General features: G+C 45.6%; 1 protein-coding gene across 2 annotated transcripts in view; it reads left to right on the forward strand.

Moving 5' to 3' along the window:
- Window positions 1–14626, forward strand: part of Sulf1 (sulfatase 1) — a 159755-nt gene extending 145129 nt beyond the window's left edge. For both annotated transcript variants that reach the window (XM_041667814.1, XM_041667815.1), the window contains 5 exons: window positions 85–260; window positions 4652–4794; window positions 4888–5011; window positions 7639–7672; window positions 14520–14626. In XM_041667814.1, coding sequence (XP_041523748.1) covers window positions 85–260; window positions 4652–4794; window positions 4888–5011; window positions 7639–7672; window positions 14520–14550 — 508 coding nt within the window. In that variant the 3' untranslated portion in view covers window positions 14551–14626. The remainder of the gene's footprint in view (window positions 1–84; window positions 261–4651; window positions 4795–4887; window positions 5012–7638; window positions 7673–14519) is intronic.
- The last annotated feature ends 1354 nt before the right edge of the window (window positions 14627–15980 follow it).

The following is a 15980-nucleotide window of genomic DNA, read 5'->3' on the forward strand; positions in this document are numbered from 1 at the left end:
CGTGTGTCTTCCATGTACACGTTTGTGCAAGGCTGTTCGTAAAGTCCTCTCTGGTCATCAAAACAGTTCCTTGTCTTGGTCTAGGGAGGCTGCTGCTCAGGAGGTGGACAGCAAGCTGCAACTCTTCAAGGAGAACCGCCGGAGGAAGAAGGCGAGGAAGGAGAAGAAACGCCAGAGGAAGGGGGAAGAGTGCAGCCTGCCTGGGCTCACCTGCTTCACACATGACAACAACCACTGGCAGACCGCCCCCTTCTGGAACCGTAAGTCCCCCAACGGCGCCTCCTCCAGGAGTACAGGGAGCACCTCTCCCTAACATAGGCTAAGAATCCTACAGAGACTAAAAACCAATTATGAGTGAGTACATCCCATGTTCCTCTTTTTGGGTCTGGCTTACCTCACTCAGGATAGTGTTTTCTATTTCCGTCCATTTGCATGCAAAATTCAAGAAGTCATTGTTTTTTACTGCTGAGTAGTACTCTAATATGTATATATTCCATACTTTCTTCATCCATTATTCCATTGAAGGGCATCTAGGTTGTTTCCAGGTTCTGGCTATTACAAACAATGCTGCTATGAACACAGTTGAGCATATATTTTTGTTGTATGATAGGGCATCTCTTGGGTATATTCCCAAGAGTGGTATTGCTGGGTCCAGGGGTAGGTTGATCCTGAAATTCCTGAGAAACCTCCACACTGCTTTCCAAAGTGGTTGCACAAGTTTGCATTCCCACCAGCAATGGATGAGTGTACCCCTTACTCCACAACCTCTCCAGCAAAGGTTATCACCTCACTAGACCTGGAAGGAGGTGGGAGGTCCTTGAACTTCCCACAGGGCAGGGAACCCTGACTGCTCTTTGGCCTTTGAGGGAGGGGGAGTTGATTGGGGGAGGGGGAGGGAAATGGGAGGCAGTGGCGGGGAGGAGGCAGAAATCTTTAATAAATAAATAAATTTAAAAAAAAAAGAATCCTACAGAGAACACAGCAGCCCAGGGTGATCCAAAGGAAAATGCCGTATTGGTCTGTGCTCAGATCGTTTTGCTGGAAAAACAATTTTTCCTTTAGAATCTATTTTTTGTTTTGTTTGTGTTCATTTTTGTTCTGATTTTTGAAGATGTTGTCTTGCTATGGATTCTCAGCTGGCCGAGAACTGTGTAGGCCAGGTTGGCCTCCCATTTACAGTCTTCCTGGCTCTCCCTCTCAAATGCTGGGATTACAGGTGTACTAGTTTTGATTCCTAGAAAGACTTGGTTTTTCTGTTGAGAGGTACCAAGTCTCTCCTTGAGGTCTCACACAGAGGCTGCCCTAGGTGGTTACTTCCCAATAAACCCACCCAAGTCAGTAGCAATAAACACCTGGGCAGTTTTGCCTGAACGAAATTGGTTTCTGCCCTAACTCTAACGCAGGTGTCTTAAAAGGAATAAAAACACAGTAAAGATACTATCAGTGCAGGGCCCACACCCTCCTTATCCTGTGCCCCTTTGACCATGGGGTCCTTAAAAGTCTTCCATTTTGTCTGGGATGGCAGAAGATACGGAATATCTGTGTCCTTTTGAAGAGTGCTTTTGTTTCTCTGTTTCCTACATGGTGCTCTCAGCAGTAGAGGGATCATGCCCAGGATCTAGAGGCCTTGACTGAAGGCTGACCAGGAGCACAGATAAAAACCCCAGTCTTCCAAGGGTCAGTGGAGGGCATCCAGGCAGCTTCCAAACTGGAGGTCTCTTGAGATGGCGGACCTGCTCCGGGCAGCTCAGTACTGCCCCTGCTTGAGTTGTGTGTTTCTTTGCCTGTGTGTTCACAATCACAGTGAGGCTAAGTACCTCTTAGTCATGGCATTCAGTTTTTAACGTAGCTCTTGAAATGGAGTTTGTGGTGTGTGTGTAGGGGGGGATGTCCCTATGGGCTATTCAGATTGCTGAGGGTTCGGTGTCTGTCCTCATCACACGTTGGTTCTAGTGGGAAGGGGGAAGGCAGGTAACCAAATGAGCCAAGCAAAATGATTACACTTTGTAGCCATGGAATGAAGGAAACGGTGACTAAAGAGTTTGAGGGTACCCGTTAGAGATGAAGAAGATAGTACACGTGGTAACCATCTTCTCACCGCCATGGGAATGATGACTGAGAGAGTCAACTTGAAAAAAGAAAACACTCATTTCAGCCCAGAGTCTTAGAGGTTTTGTTTGGTTGATCGGTCTTCTTACTTTGGGACTCGTGATAGATGGATCTATCTATCTGTGGTGGGGAGTCACAGGGGAGCATGTGATAGAGGGATCTATCCACCTCATGGTGTCTAGGAAGCAAAGAGAGAAAGAAGGAAGGCAGCCCCCTCCTCCTCCCGCCCCCACCCCTGCCCCTGTGGTCATCATCAAGCGTATGCCCCAGGGATGTCTTGCTGCCTACAAGGTCTCAGCTCATAAAGGTTTGATTGCTTCCCAATAGCACTGCTCAGGGGGCCTTGAGGGGCAGTCAATGTCCAGCAATGGGTCTTTTACAAAAGTGATGGTTAGGCTGAGACCCAAGAGCTGTAGTGAAGTTGTCCAGATGGAAGAGATTAGCATCCCAGCAGAGTGAGCTTGTGAGCAGGGGTCAGAAGTTTTATACTTGTATATTTTGTGAAATAAGTTCACAACATGTTTAAATTATTGATTTGGAAATTTTCCTTTTTTGGCGGGGAGTTCGAGACAAGGTTTCTCTGTAGCTTTGGGGCCTATCCTAGAACTAGCTCTTGTAGACCAGGCTGGCCTTGAACTCGCAGAGATCCGCTGGCCTCTGCCTCCTAAGTGCTAGGATTAAAGGCGTGTGCCACCACCACCCAGCTGGTTTGGAAATTTTCTATATAAATTAAAAAATACTGATTGCCTGGATTTTAGTATGTAAGTATGAACTAAATAAACATTCATATAAAATAAATATAAATTATAAATGACATACTGAAAGTACTTTCTATAAAAAATCAAACAGATGAAAATATACTCCATTTTTTTAGATATTCTTTTGTAAAAATGTGTCTGGGATGAAGGAGAGGTGACTGTGGAGAACACAGAACACAGGGGAGTTGAGATCAATAAGACCAAAATCTCTATGCCAACATGACTGACACATGTCATTGTCATTGGCACGCAGGAGGCAGAGGCAGAAGGACCATCGCGAGACTGGGGTTAGCCTGGGCAGCATGGTCCAAATCCATACACTGGGCAGCAGAAAGAGTAGTGTGTGTAGGTTTGCCAGCTGACGCAAGTAAGTCCCTTTGAGAAACATCAGCAATAGGGAGGTTGCAGCCCGTAATGGTCAGTTATGGAGCACGATGTACCTCCCCTTCAGCTTTTAACTGCCCCCCAAATCTGGTCAGTTAAAACATTTAAACGCATAATCCCCTCTCATTCGCTATTTCAAAGATCCCCCTTAGCTCGCAGGGCCAGATCTGGTGTCTTCAATATTGCAAAGGGCAGTTGTCTCATAGCTAAGTCAGCCTTCCAGCTGGACTCCCCGCTGCCAGCTGTCAGTCACCTGATTCTGGGCCTCAGTTTTCCCATCTATGAGTGGTTATGGATACAACAATATGTCTAACAGTTCTTTGAGAACTGTAAACGAGCTAAGCGATTCAAACATTCTACATCAGAGGTGCATTCCTTTGACTGTACCTATCTTAAACGTTTTAAGAAGTAGTTTTGAAAACAGTTATGAAACCCCATCATCACTCCCTCCATTTTTATAAGAAAAAGAATGGATGGCTGGTTTTAAAATTTGATGTCTCTTAAATACTTTCTACTAGTTAGCCAGGGAGCCTCTCTATGTACAAAAGGTGTTGATAGTCAAATCTCATCACATATTAAAATATTGTAGAAAGTTCTTGGGGTAACTCAGCCAGTAAAGTGCTTTGCCATGTAAGCATGAAGACCTGAATTCATTCACCCAGGACCCATAGAAGTAGCCTTGGTAACCATGGTTACAATCTCATTGCTAGGGAGAAAAATAGGCAACTCCCTGGGACTGTGGCCAGCCAGTGTAGACTGCTTTGGTCTGGGAATTCCAGACAAAAGAGAGATCTTGTCCCAAAAGCAAGGCGAGTGTCACCTGAGGAACGACACCCAGAGTTGTCCTCAGCCCTCTACATGTATGCACATGGGAACCCTCCCACATGCGAGCATGCGTGCTCCTGTGCACACACAGACAGGGCTGCAGAGGCCTTCCATAATTGCAAATAGCATCACTTCCAGTTCCATGAAGCTGGGTTCCACCCTCGTCTCAGACTCTGTCTTCCCAATGCATAGTTGTGACATTGGCTGTGTGACCCTGAGACAGTGAGGACACTAGTTCTGTCCCTTCATGAGACAGCCATGTTTTCCTCTTCCAGAAAACACAAAATACCCACTCTTCTCCAACCACTCACCCCATTTTGGAGACCACCGCCTTCCAGAATTAAGGAGGGTAACTAAGTCAGGGGCCTGCAAAACTTGACCTTGGTCTCCAGTCTGTGAGAGTCCCCTGCATTTTCCCAAAATGAATAGAGGGGAGGATGCCGTTCTCTTGGACAGCCAATCACACAGTGTTTATTAGAAAGCAACCCTAAAGCTCGTAAAGAGGTACTGACATGGACAGCTTGTGAAGGTTTCTCGTTCTTTTCACTGGGCTCTTTTTCTCTCTTTTCTGACAGTGGGATCTTTCTGCGCATGCACAAGCTCCAACAATAACACATACTGGTGTTTGCGTACAGTTAATGAGACACACAATTTTCTCTTTTGTGAGTTTGCTACCGGCTTTCTGGAGTATTTTGACATGAATACAGATCCTTATCAGGTAAGAAAATATGCTTTCCTTTGTTGAGAGCGGTTGGAAATGGGATAGCCAGTCACGTGCTCACCTCCATTGTCCTGACCACTCTGTCCACAGCTCACGAATACAGTGCACACCGTGGAAAGGGGCATTTTGAACCAGCTACACATACAGTTAATGGAGCTCCGAAGCTGTCAAGGGTATAAGCAGTGCAACCCGAGACCCAAGAGCCTTGACGTCGGTAAGGAAAAAAATATTACTTCTTTCTGTTGTATTTAGAAAACTCTTTGTATGATCAAGATTTCTCCTTTCGAAACATTTCTGTGCATAAGCATATAGTTTAGAGCACTTACAGGAGAATCATTGCCAGCAGCTCCAAACATAATTTGATTTCTGAGTCTCACACCTGGTTACAGCGATGGGAAGCTGAGTTGACTGACGGACCAAGTGTGAGTAACCCTTCACTCTCTTGCATGCATCTGCTTTATCAGAAAACCTCAGTTCCAACAGAAGCATCCATGGGAAGGAGAAATCAAGGTTTTGGGGGTTCCTTATGGTCCCCCTTAACAGTTCTAAGTAAACCAGAAGCTCTTGTTACAGTAACTTAGTGGAGACACACAGTGCCCTGCTTCTTGTTACCGTCCAGAATCATCCACCCCTATCTGAATCCCTGCCCAGGACAAGGGAATTCCAGTGCTTTTACCACCGACTCCCATTTGAAAAGCTCATAAACTTGGAGTGTGAGATGGTGCTGAGAAGATGTCCCCATTCTGCCCAGTGTGTGTACCTGAATTTTTTTCTCCGTTTGGTTTGCATAGACACGGCACTGTTTGCTCAGCCTTTGCCTCACCAGCAAAAGTCATTGTCCCATTTCTATAGAAATGTAAATGTCAGCTACTCACAGAAGGGAAGAAAAAGAACTGGAGACTACCCTGACCCGACAGAATGACAGGCTCAAGCCACTGGTTTTGGAAAGCACTTTGCAGGAGTCCCCACACACTTTGTGAGATGCGGTCTTACTGTACATAGCTGGACTGACCTCCGACTTACTGTGTAGCCCAGTATGGCCAGTCTCCCAAATGTTGAGACTCTAGGTCTAAGTTGCAATGGCTGACTTGCAATCTCTCTCTCTCTCTCTCTCTCTCTCTCTCTCTCTCTCTCTAGTTTTGATTATATGCACATGTCTGTGTCTGTATATGGGTTTTTTGCACATAAGTGCAATCCCCAAAGAGGCTGAATAGCTGAATAGAGAGAATGTTCTTATGCCCTGGAGCTGGAGTTACAGGCAATTGGAAGCCACAAACTCTGATTGCCTGAAGACCACTTTGTTCTCTTAACCAGTGAGCCATTTTTCCCCATTCCAGATGGAACATATTTAATGCAATAAAGTCTCAACCTGTGGGTTGTAGGTTCTGAGTAGAGCCAGCATCCCTAGTAATAAAAATGGCAGCTGTCTGGTCATGCCAACTTTTTTTGTTGTTGTGATAAAGCATCAAGGCCAAAAGCCACTTATGGAAAAAAAAGTTCATTTTTGCTCTACAGTTCCTGGGATAAGAGCCCATCATGATAGAAAAGCATAGCAGCAAGTGGTTGGCAAGGTGGATGGAGCAGGAAGCTGTGAACCACAAAGGAGAACCAGAGAGAACAGCAATAACGGTGACATCATAAACACCCAAAGCCCCACCACCAACTACCTCTCCACGGTTCTATAACCTTCCCCAAAAAGCTCCTCCAATTGGGGACCAAGTGTTCAAACATCTGAACTGATGGGGGACCACAGACTTGAAGGGAGAAATGAGGTTCTTCTCCCAAAACAATCAGTCCACTTGCTTGTCATTTCCATCACCGAAGGGTCCTAGATCAAACAGCCTACAAGAAAGCCCAGCAACGTGTCATGGCTCAGTTCTCCATCAACGCTTAGGGGAGATGGCCCAATCAAGAACCAGGCCTGCAAAGTGGGTCTTTTGGATGCTTCCTTCACTCAGTGTGAAGCTTTGGAAACACCCTGCTTCTATGCTGACCTTTTCCAGAAATCAAAGAGAGAAAAGGAGGGATGAAAAGGGGGAGAAAGCCAACCTGTGAAGGCCTGGGATCTAAGCCAAACTATTAGACACACTAGAAATATTACATGAAGCTATCATTCCCCAAAAGAATACAACTTCATCGTCATCGGCCATGACTTCCCAGCTCCACTGTGACCCTACGTCATCGGTGATGAGTGGCCAGCTCCATTGTGACCCCACATCATCGGAGATGACTCACCAGCTCCACTATGACCCTACGTCATCCGCGATGAGTGACCAGCTCCACTGTGACCCTATGTCATCAGCGATGACTTCCCAGCTCCACAGTGACCCTACATCATCGGTGATGAGTGGCCAGCTCCATTGTGACTCCATGTCATCGGCAATGACTCACCAGCTCCACTGTGAGAAACCTGATAGGGTCCTTAATGGTGAAATGACCGGCCAGGTGGGGCCTCATGACCGCTGTGCACTTACAGTACCCCCTCCGGCGTCTAGACTGCTCCTGTGGGAGGTTATTATTGGCCTCCTTTTTCAAGAACAGCCCCACCCCTCCACCACCGCAAAAAATATTTTTAATTTACTCAGAATTACAGGAACTTCTGGAAACACTTTTCTCACTGTTTTCTTGTTCTCGCCTCATTTTGTCCTTTTACATGTTGTTTTGCCTTAGCACGCAATCCTTTTGAGACTAATTAATAAACTCTCAGTTGGCTGTCGATGCTGCCTGTATTTAACACAGTACGTTTCTTTCTAGGATTGAGATGTGTTCGTGGAAGCTGCGTAGTGAAAGGTCCTATGGGTTCTAAAGCTAACTGATTCCTCTTCTCTTTCCCTGTATCAGGAACTAAAGATGGAGGAAGCTATGACCTACACAGGTATTCATTCTTCATTCTCAGCAGCCTCTTTCCCGTAACTGCATGACAGGCCATTTCAGCTCACTTCCGTTTCTTGCCATCACGCACAGAATGGAGGCCGCGGTGCATGTGTGTCGTAATGCCATCCTCATTCCCATCAAGTCCCTGGTTCCAGACACGTCCTTCTGCTTCTAAATCAATTCATCTGCCCGCCCCCCACCCCACGAGATGCCGCTCTGAGCATTTCCTCTCACCCTGCATGCCCTGCCTGTTTGCTTTTTGAATGATGCTTTAAAGCAAGGAATGCTGGGACGGGAGAATGGAGATTGGTTTCCTGTGCTTTGTTTCTACAATTGAGTGGAGAGGCTGCATGGGACTGAGAGATTTTTTTTTTCATTTAAGAATACTGCTAATAATTTTAAAAAAATTTAAAAACTAAGGGAAAATTTGAGAACACTCTGAAACTGAAGTCAGAAAAAAACAAAGAATTTCCCTGTGCGCAGTCATTGATTAACTTTGGTGGCAAAAGCAGTGGCCATAAGGAGAATTCGGATGGAGGGAAATGAAGAGACGGTGTCAGGGGTTAGGGACAAGGTGGTCAGGATCAAACGGCAAGTTCCTAACATACACGAGAACGATAATCCTGACACATGGAGCTTCGTAAATAGCCTCACCTTGATATCACCCCCAACCTACATCCTTCTCTCCTACATGGAGGAAGGCATACGCCTGGGAGCTTATCCACTGATCACCCAGAAATGTCAGCCATTGTTGATTTTCTATGCTGAGCCTAGGCTCTGGAAGACTTGCCTGAAATGTGCCAATTTTGGCGTGGGTGTATAAACTGTCCTTACCATCAGTGCTGGGGCTTTGGTGTGTCCAAACTCTAGGCAATGCACTTGCTTAAGGCCCAATTTCCTACCAAAGCAGGATGCTTTAGTTGGCACCACCCACTCTGATACCTCCTCAGAGAGACTAGAGAGCCTCCGGGGATACCTCCCACCAGCTTCCTGAGCTGGGAGCTCACATGCTTCCCTTTAGAAGCAGCTCATTGATCCAGAGAAGCTAAATGACATCAAGAAAGGCAGAAGAAAAAAAGAAAACTGGGCTATTGGGGACATTTTATGGTTACTTCTCCATCCTCCATCTGCCCCTGTACCAATCCTATGCCATCCCCAGAAAATATAAACAAGACAGAACCAAGCCTACTCTTAAGGTGGCCATCCCCAAGAACAGGCTGACAAGGCACTGTCCAAGCTGGCCTGGAACTCTTTAGTCAGTGATCCCAAAGGACAACCTTGAATTTCTGACCCTTCTCTCCCTCCTTCTAAGTGCTAAGATTATGAGCACGTGCCACCTCATCCATTTTACATCATGCTGGGGATTGAACCAGGGGCTCTGTGTATGCTAGGTGAGCACTCATTTCAATTGGGCTACATCCCACCCTAATGTCTGCTAATTTTTAATATTCTATTTTCATATAACGTGGCATTTACAGAAAAGCTGTTGGAACAGATCTAAGTGCCCCATTTGCTTCCCGTCTCCAGTTTCCTCTCTCTTCTCATACAAATGCGCTTTCTATGTCAGCTCTGGGTGATCTGCAGGTATCATGTCCTTTGGTGTAGAAATGTTTTACTGTGTGCTTCCCAAGGACATTTTTGCCCATCGCCGTCGAACACTAACTAAATGCAGGCCATCAACATGAACCAGGGCCATTACCTAATTCACATTTCGAGGCCACATCTTGCCAAATATTCCAATCAGGTCATGTTTATGGTATATGGTTTCGGATCTTGGATTCAATCCAGAATGGTATATCATATAAAATCGTTGCTTTTCTTAAGTGCCATCCCTACTGGAACAGTTTCTCAGCTTTTCGTTGTTGGTGATGACATTTCATAGGCCACCAGCCAGTTTCTTTCATAAAATGCCCTCAACTTGATGTTTGTCTAGAGTTTGCACATCTAGGTGGGAGTTGTCTGTCTGGGAGAGGACTATTATTGCCAACAGCGCCGTGCCCTGGGAATACCTTCTCTGGGTTTTTGTCATTTGGCTAACACAGTGTTTGTGAAGCTAGTCCACTGTGCAGTTGCTTGTCTTTCTCTCTGATGAACAGCCGACTAGCTTTGGCGGGCAGTTGTGACTTCTGCCTGATCGTTCACTGTGCTAGTTTGATTTTGTCTGGTGTTGGAGCAAGCACTGTATGTCGGAGCCCCACTCCAGCCTGGAGTTATTTATTATTAATATGATGGCTGCAAATGGATTTTTTCCTAGATCCATTGTTCCGCCTGTGTTTCTCAATGTGTTCTCCCACAAAGAAGTAACTTCCCATGTCATCTATCACTTGTGTAAGGATGAGCAAAGCTTCTCAGTTTCCTCAGGATATTCTCCTATCATGTAATGACCACTATTGTCACTTTCAGTCCTCTGTGTGATTCTGGAAAGATTCCCCTTGTTCTTGAATACTTGCTTGATACCCTGAAATAGGTCCAGGGTCATCTTCTATTTTGTCACCCAACTTGCAGCAGCAGCCATTGCTGGGCACCCATCCCTGTTTGAGACATCTGGAAAGTGAGCTCCAGATGTGTACTCAAAATTGCACAGCTGCTGAAGTGACTGGGCATGCATGTCCGTCCTTTCACCTGTGCAGAGTATCTCAGAAGTGAACTGTCCTTCCATCGTGACCTCACCCTGTCCTTAGTCCTAACGAGGGAGCTTTTAGGCTATTGCCACCAAGAGAGAGTTAGAATTCGGGACCGAGTGTGTTTGCCATCATCACACTAAGGAAACAGTCAATCCATTTTCTTGTCAGTGCTTTGCCATCAGTGAAAACCAAATTTGTCAAACTAATCAGCATCTATGATACGCCCAGATAATTTTTCTTTATTGATTTACAAATAAGTTACATTATATGAATATAACTGCTAAGAAAAAAAAAACCTTTCATTCCTGGGCTAAATTTTGGGGGGTCGCTGTTCGTGCTTTTCTTAATAGAATATTGAATTCTTTTCACTGTGGTTATGAGGAACCTACATTTACCAGCAAGATCTGCCTATAATCTTCCTGCTCTTGGTGCTGGCACTACTGTTCAATTATGGTCTTAGTTTCTTATGGTCACTGTAGAAATTTGTGGACATATCTCCAAACGACATGTACATATTTATGTTTCCAGGGACATGAAGTTTAAAATGTCTCTTCTGGGCCTAAAGCTGTCAGTAGGCTTGCATTCATTTCAGCTTCAGAGAACTCTGTCCTTTCTGGTTTCTTAAGTGGCTTCATCTATTCCTCGACCATGGCCTCATCTCTGAAGGCAGCAACATGAGCATCTGTTGTTCCTCTCCGCCCCCATCCTCTCCCACAGTCAAGTCTCCTCTGTCTGTTCTGCTTCTCCACAAGGCCATGTCCCTAAGGTCCCTGGTGGTTATCTTGACTCCACCTGAACATTGCCCCATCAAAATGTGTGACGCTGTCACACTTGTGGCTCCCTTTTTCCTCCTAAGGTGATGTCCACGGCTTCTGAGGAGTTGGATGTGGACATGTATGAGGTAAAGGGAGCCATTGTTCTGTCTTACTTTACCGTCGGTGTTGTATTTGTTTCGCCAGTGGTGTCCTGGCGCCTTTGCTTCCTTTCTGTTTTCTAGAACAGTTTGTAGAGCCTCGGGGCTCTAGGGTGGGCAACATCCTCCCGAGAAAGCACATGGGCCCAATGCTTCTTTACTGAGTGGTTTCTAATAACCTCTTATTGGGTAGGAAACTGCTTTGTTTCGGCTTCCTGTCACTGCTACGCTGCCTGAGCAAGCTGCTTCCTGAGCAGTTATTATGTATTCGCATCTGAAGGACCTGGATGAAAAGGAGGTTGAGGTAACATGAAGAATTGCATAGTTGCACCAGCCTCTCCCCAAGTCACTCTTCCTTAGACAGCTTGAAATCCTCCCAATAGCTGTCCTCCATTAGCTTCTCTTGATGGTGCCATTTTCTCCTCTCATTCTCAACTTCTTGGCCAGTTCCCTATGGAACCAGGACTCTGAACGGTCTGTGCAGTATGCTGTATATACAATGTACCTGTTTAAACTATGGAACAGAAGTTGGGCATGGTAGCACAGGCCTTTAATCCCAGAACTCCAGAGGCAGAGGCAGAGGCAGGCTGATCTCTGTGAGTTCAAGGGCAGCCTTATCTACAGTGAGTTAATTCCACAACAGCCAAAGCTTCACAAAGAAATCCTTTCTTCAAAAACCAAGAGAAAGAGAGGGAGGGAAGGAGGATGGGAGGGAGGGGAAGAGGAAGAGAAAAGGAAAAAGGAAAGGAAAGGAAAGGAAAGGAAGAAAGAAGAAATAGCTGCTGGCCTAAGAAGCAGAAAGTTTCTATGGGTGTGAAAATTTATAAATTTCAGCAGTTCAAATTGGTCAATATCTTCTGTTTCAAACTAAAAAAAAAGAGAAAGAGATTTCTTTATTATGTATAGTGTTCTGCTTTTATGTATACCCCTGCTGGAGGCCAGAAGGGGGCACCAGATCTCATCATAGATGATTGTGAACCACTATGTGGTTGCTGGGAATTGAACTCAGGACCTCTGGAAGCGCTTTTAACTGCTAAGCCATCTCTCCAGTCCCTGTTTCAAACCCTTGATGATGTTTTTGAACATTTCATCTAGCGCTGGAACTGCAGAGCCCAGTCCCGAGAGTCTGTTACTGTCCAGACCCAAGAAGCACCCTGAGCCCCGTGTAGTCCAGCTATGCACAGAGCCTTCCCTGGGGAAATGTTGCCCGCGGCCATCTACATCCTCTCCACTTCTGGTGGGCTATAGGACAGCTCTCATCATCACCCCTGACTGGAGGCGTGTGAGGATAGTACATTTAGATTTGGACCATCTCCACATTACTGCAGCCCGTGCCCTGTCCACTCATGTCATACACATAGCTAGGACCTCATGGAGGCTCACCTAAAGCATCCGAGCATCCTTTAGTGATGCCAATGATGTTCCAGGAAGTACTTATTCCAGTCCATCTGATTGGTCTTGGGGGGAGCTTCTTTTAGTACGTGCCCAGGTATTTCACCTTGCATCTCCCGTCACGCCTTCCTCATGAAGATAGTTGCTGGTTTTCCCCCTCTGAAACTTAGCAAGGGTTACATTTCTCTTAATTAGTTGTCCTTGTTTTCTTGTGCTGTCCAACTGTTTTCCTGCAGCCGTGGGACCTGAAGGAGAGCTTGGCTGGCTATGAGATTCTTAGTACAAACTGTTTTCTTACCCAAGACAGTTTTCACGTCCTTGGATGCTTGGTTGACCAGCATTGCTGCAGTGTGGCTGATTTCGGCAGGGACATTTTTTATCAAGATCCTATTGTTTATTCTCATTTCTTTTAGAAATATTTTCTTTTAGAGTAATAGTGTGTAGATTAAGTTTGCTCTTATCTCATTAATTTGTAGAGTTTACAAGTTTTCTGGCTTAAAGGGGATCTTTCCTGTCAGTATAACCCAATATATACAATATTCTTACCATTTAACTACTTGAGGCTGGGGGTGGGGGAAGTCACATGCCCTCCGTTGGACCCAAAATGTCCTCCCTTTTGCTGCCCCCTTCCTCTCGCACCAGCTTCCTGGAAGCATCCTTCTTTCCTTTCTTTGTTCCTCTCTCCCTGGAGCACGCTTTCCAGAGACTTCCAGCTTGAGTCCCTCCCAGCACCCTCCCTTGCCATCAGGACCCTGACTCACCTGGATTCTTGACAATGTCTCACACGTGGGGATGACATTTCTTTCCAGGCAACTTCAAATCGACCTTGAGTTCTGCCCTCACTTCTCTTCCCTACTTTTCCCCCAAGGCTGATGCCAGAGTGTGGTGCACAAACTCTGGGGCCGGGAGATGGGTGGGCGTTCATTCTTTGGTATTCCTTCTTTTCTTTCCTGTTTACAGGTGACCTGAAGATCCCAGCCATCTCTCTTATGGTTCCGTCAAAGGCGTGGGTTTTGTGTAGCCTTCTGACTTTCCTTTTTGCTACATAGCTGTGAGGAATTCGTTTCACCAGTCTGGGGCGCCTTTTCCTAGATTTCATCTAAGCACAGTGGAGTCAGGGAAAGCTAGTGTGCTGTGTGTACGCACGAAACCCTCTTGCTCAGAGGCTCCCTGGAAGCAGACGTCCGTGATGAGCCTTATAACTGCAGAAATATGTCTGAGCATCTCACTTGAAGAGCTCAATTTTATTTGCATTCAAAATCGATTTTGAACTGAGTACCAAAGACTACAAAATGCAGATATTGCACTAAGCATTTGCCTACTAATTTAAAATACTGTGTAGGCTATCAATTTCCTGGAAGCCAATGAGTAGAAATGGCTTTGTCCTGTAACTATTCTCCCATTGGACAGCTAGGGACCCAGGTGAGCAGGCTCAGTCTCTTCATCAGGTGGAAGTGTCATTTCCCCACTAGGCATGCTTCTTTGGCAGAGGGTTTCAGTTGCTGGATAGTTTTTCCAATTTTGGCTTTAAAGATGATATTTCATGTATTGAGGTTGACCTCGAACTCTCTGTGTAGCCAAGGATGGCCTTGAAATTCTCATTCTCCTGCAGCCACCTCTTGTGTGTTGTGATTACAGGTGTGTATCTGGTATTATGTGGTCTAGGGATCAAACCCAGGCTTTTGTGCATGCTACGAAACACTTTGCCAACTGACTTACATTCCCAGTCACCTCCTTTTCCAATTCTGTCATTCAGCCACCTTTGTATGTAAAGATCACTCCTCAACATACCAATACTAGGAGAGAATACTTTTTGTTATTGCATTTCCAATTAATTTATAAAACATTACATTGCTCATCCAGTTGAATCAACAACATTTTGTTGCACTAATGAGGTCCCTTGGTTTCTCTTTTCACAGAGGACAATTATGGGATGGATGGGAAGGTTAGTCAGTCCAGCATTGCTTCAGACACCAACTGGCAAGGCCTGGAGGAGTTATCCGGTGTGGATGACAACACCAATGAGTACAGACATAACCCTAGACTCAGTCTGGAGGACTGGACTAGTTACCTGAAGGCTGTAGACAGAACATTTGCACCGCTGAACCCTCACTCCGAGCAAAACAAAGCAAATGGGACTCCAGCTGCTCAAAGCAGTGGCTTCTCAGTCACCTCTGTTGAGCTCTTGATGTCAGCAGAGATGGCCTCTGCAGAGTCAGGTGAAGACCCAAGTCACGTGGTTGGGGAAACACCTCCCTTGACCTTGCCAGTCAACCTCCAAACCCTGCATTTGAACAGATCACCCTTAAGTCCAGAGAGAAGACTTGAATGGAATAATGACATTCCAGAAGTGAATCATTTGAATTCTGAACACTGGAGAACAAGTAGGACTGAGAAAGCGATGGGATGGGAAGAAATCCACTCTCCTGAAGGTGACATCAGTGGCAATGGCATGACCGAGCTGATGTTCCCATCTCATCGCAGGCTACAGCCCTTCAGCCGGCATCAACAAGAACATCCCCAGGATGTGGAGCTGGAAGAGGACGCTTTTGAAGATCAGTGGCATCTTCGTGTTCCTCCTGACAGAACTAACGTCCATCAAGTGTTCAGTGTGGAGCAGCCTGTCCATTCCAGCCACACCGAGAGAACACTGACCAAGACGCAGAAGAATGGCACAGAGGAGTGGGTGCCGAACCTAGAAGGCAGTGCCTCCTTCCCACTCCCCTCTGATTAGATGAAATGTTGCCCAAACCTTTCTATGTTTTTATTAGTAAACTAGTGGTGGCAATCGTAACTGCCAGCATTCGGGGCTCCCCCGGGTACACGTGCACAGCAGAAGTTTGTGGGCACACGCACGGGAAATGCTCACACATGGACTCCCTGGAACTCACGGTTTTCCCAAGATGAGAAAGGTGGGGGCATTTTCTGTTTTGTTGCTTTGTTTTTGGTACTAAAACAGTATTATCTTTTGAATATTGTAGGGACTTGCGTATATAAAGTCTATCCAGTCGAAATGGCTAGGATTGTGCCTTTGTAAGTTTGGAAAGCTTGACATCCTTGGTGAGTCTGTCAACACGCCTTCCCTGCCTGCATGATGAAGTTTGGATTCGTTTCTAACCACTGGAATTTTTCGACATCATCATCTTTGGTTCAATGATTTTTGCACTTTGAGTTTGGAAATACTGTGTCTGCTTGGTTGCTAGTGTTATTTTTTTTTTTTTTTTTTAGTGGGCTTATCAGAATCACACTGTTTGTCCTATTGTAGGACAAAGGAATAGAATCCCAGCAGTGACACACAGTATGGACCACATATTGTTTAATGTATGCTTTTTTTGAGAAAACATTGCATGTATTTTATACCTCGACGCGCTAAGATTGAT

The sequence above is a fragment of the Microtus oregoni genome, unplaced genomic scaffold (assembly GCF_018167655.1).
Source record: "Microtus oregoni isolate MIOR12 unplaced genomic scaffold, Mior012 000017F_ref0000208, whole genome shotgun sequence".
Classification (NCBI taxonomy): domain Eukaryota; kingdom Metazoa; phylum Chordata; class Mammalia; order Rodentia; family Cricetidae; genus Microtus; species Microtus oregoni.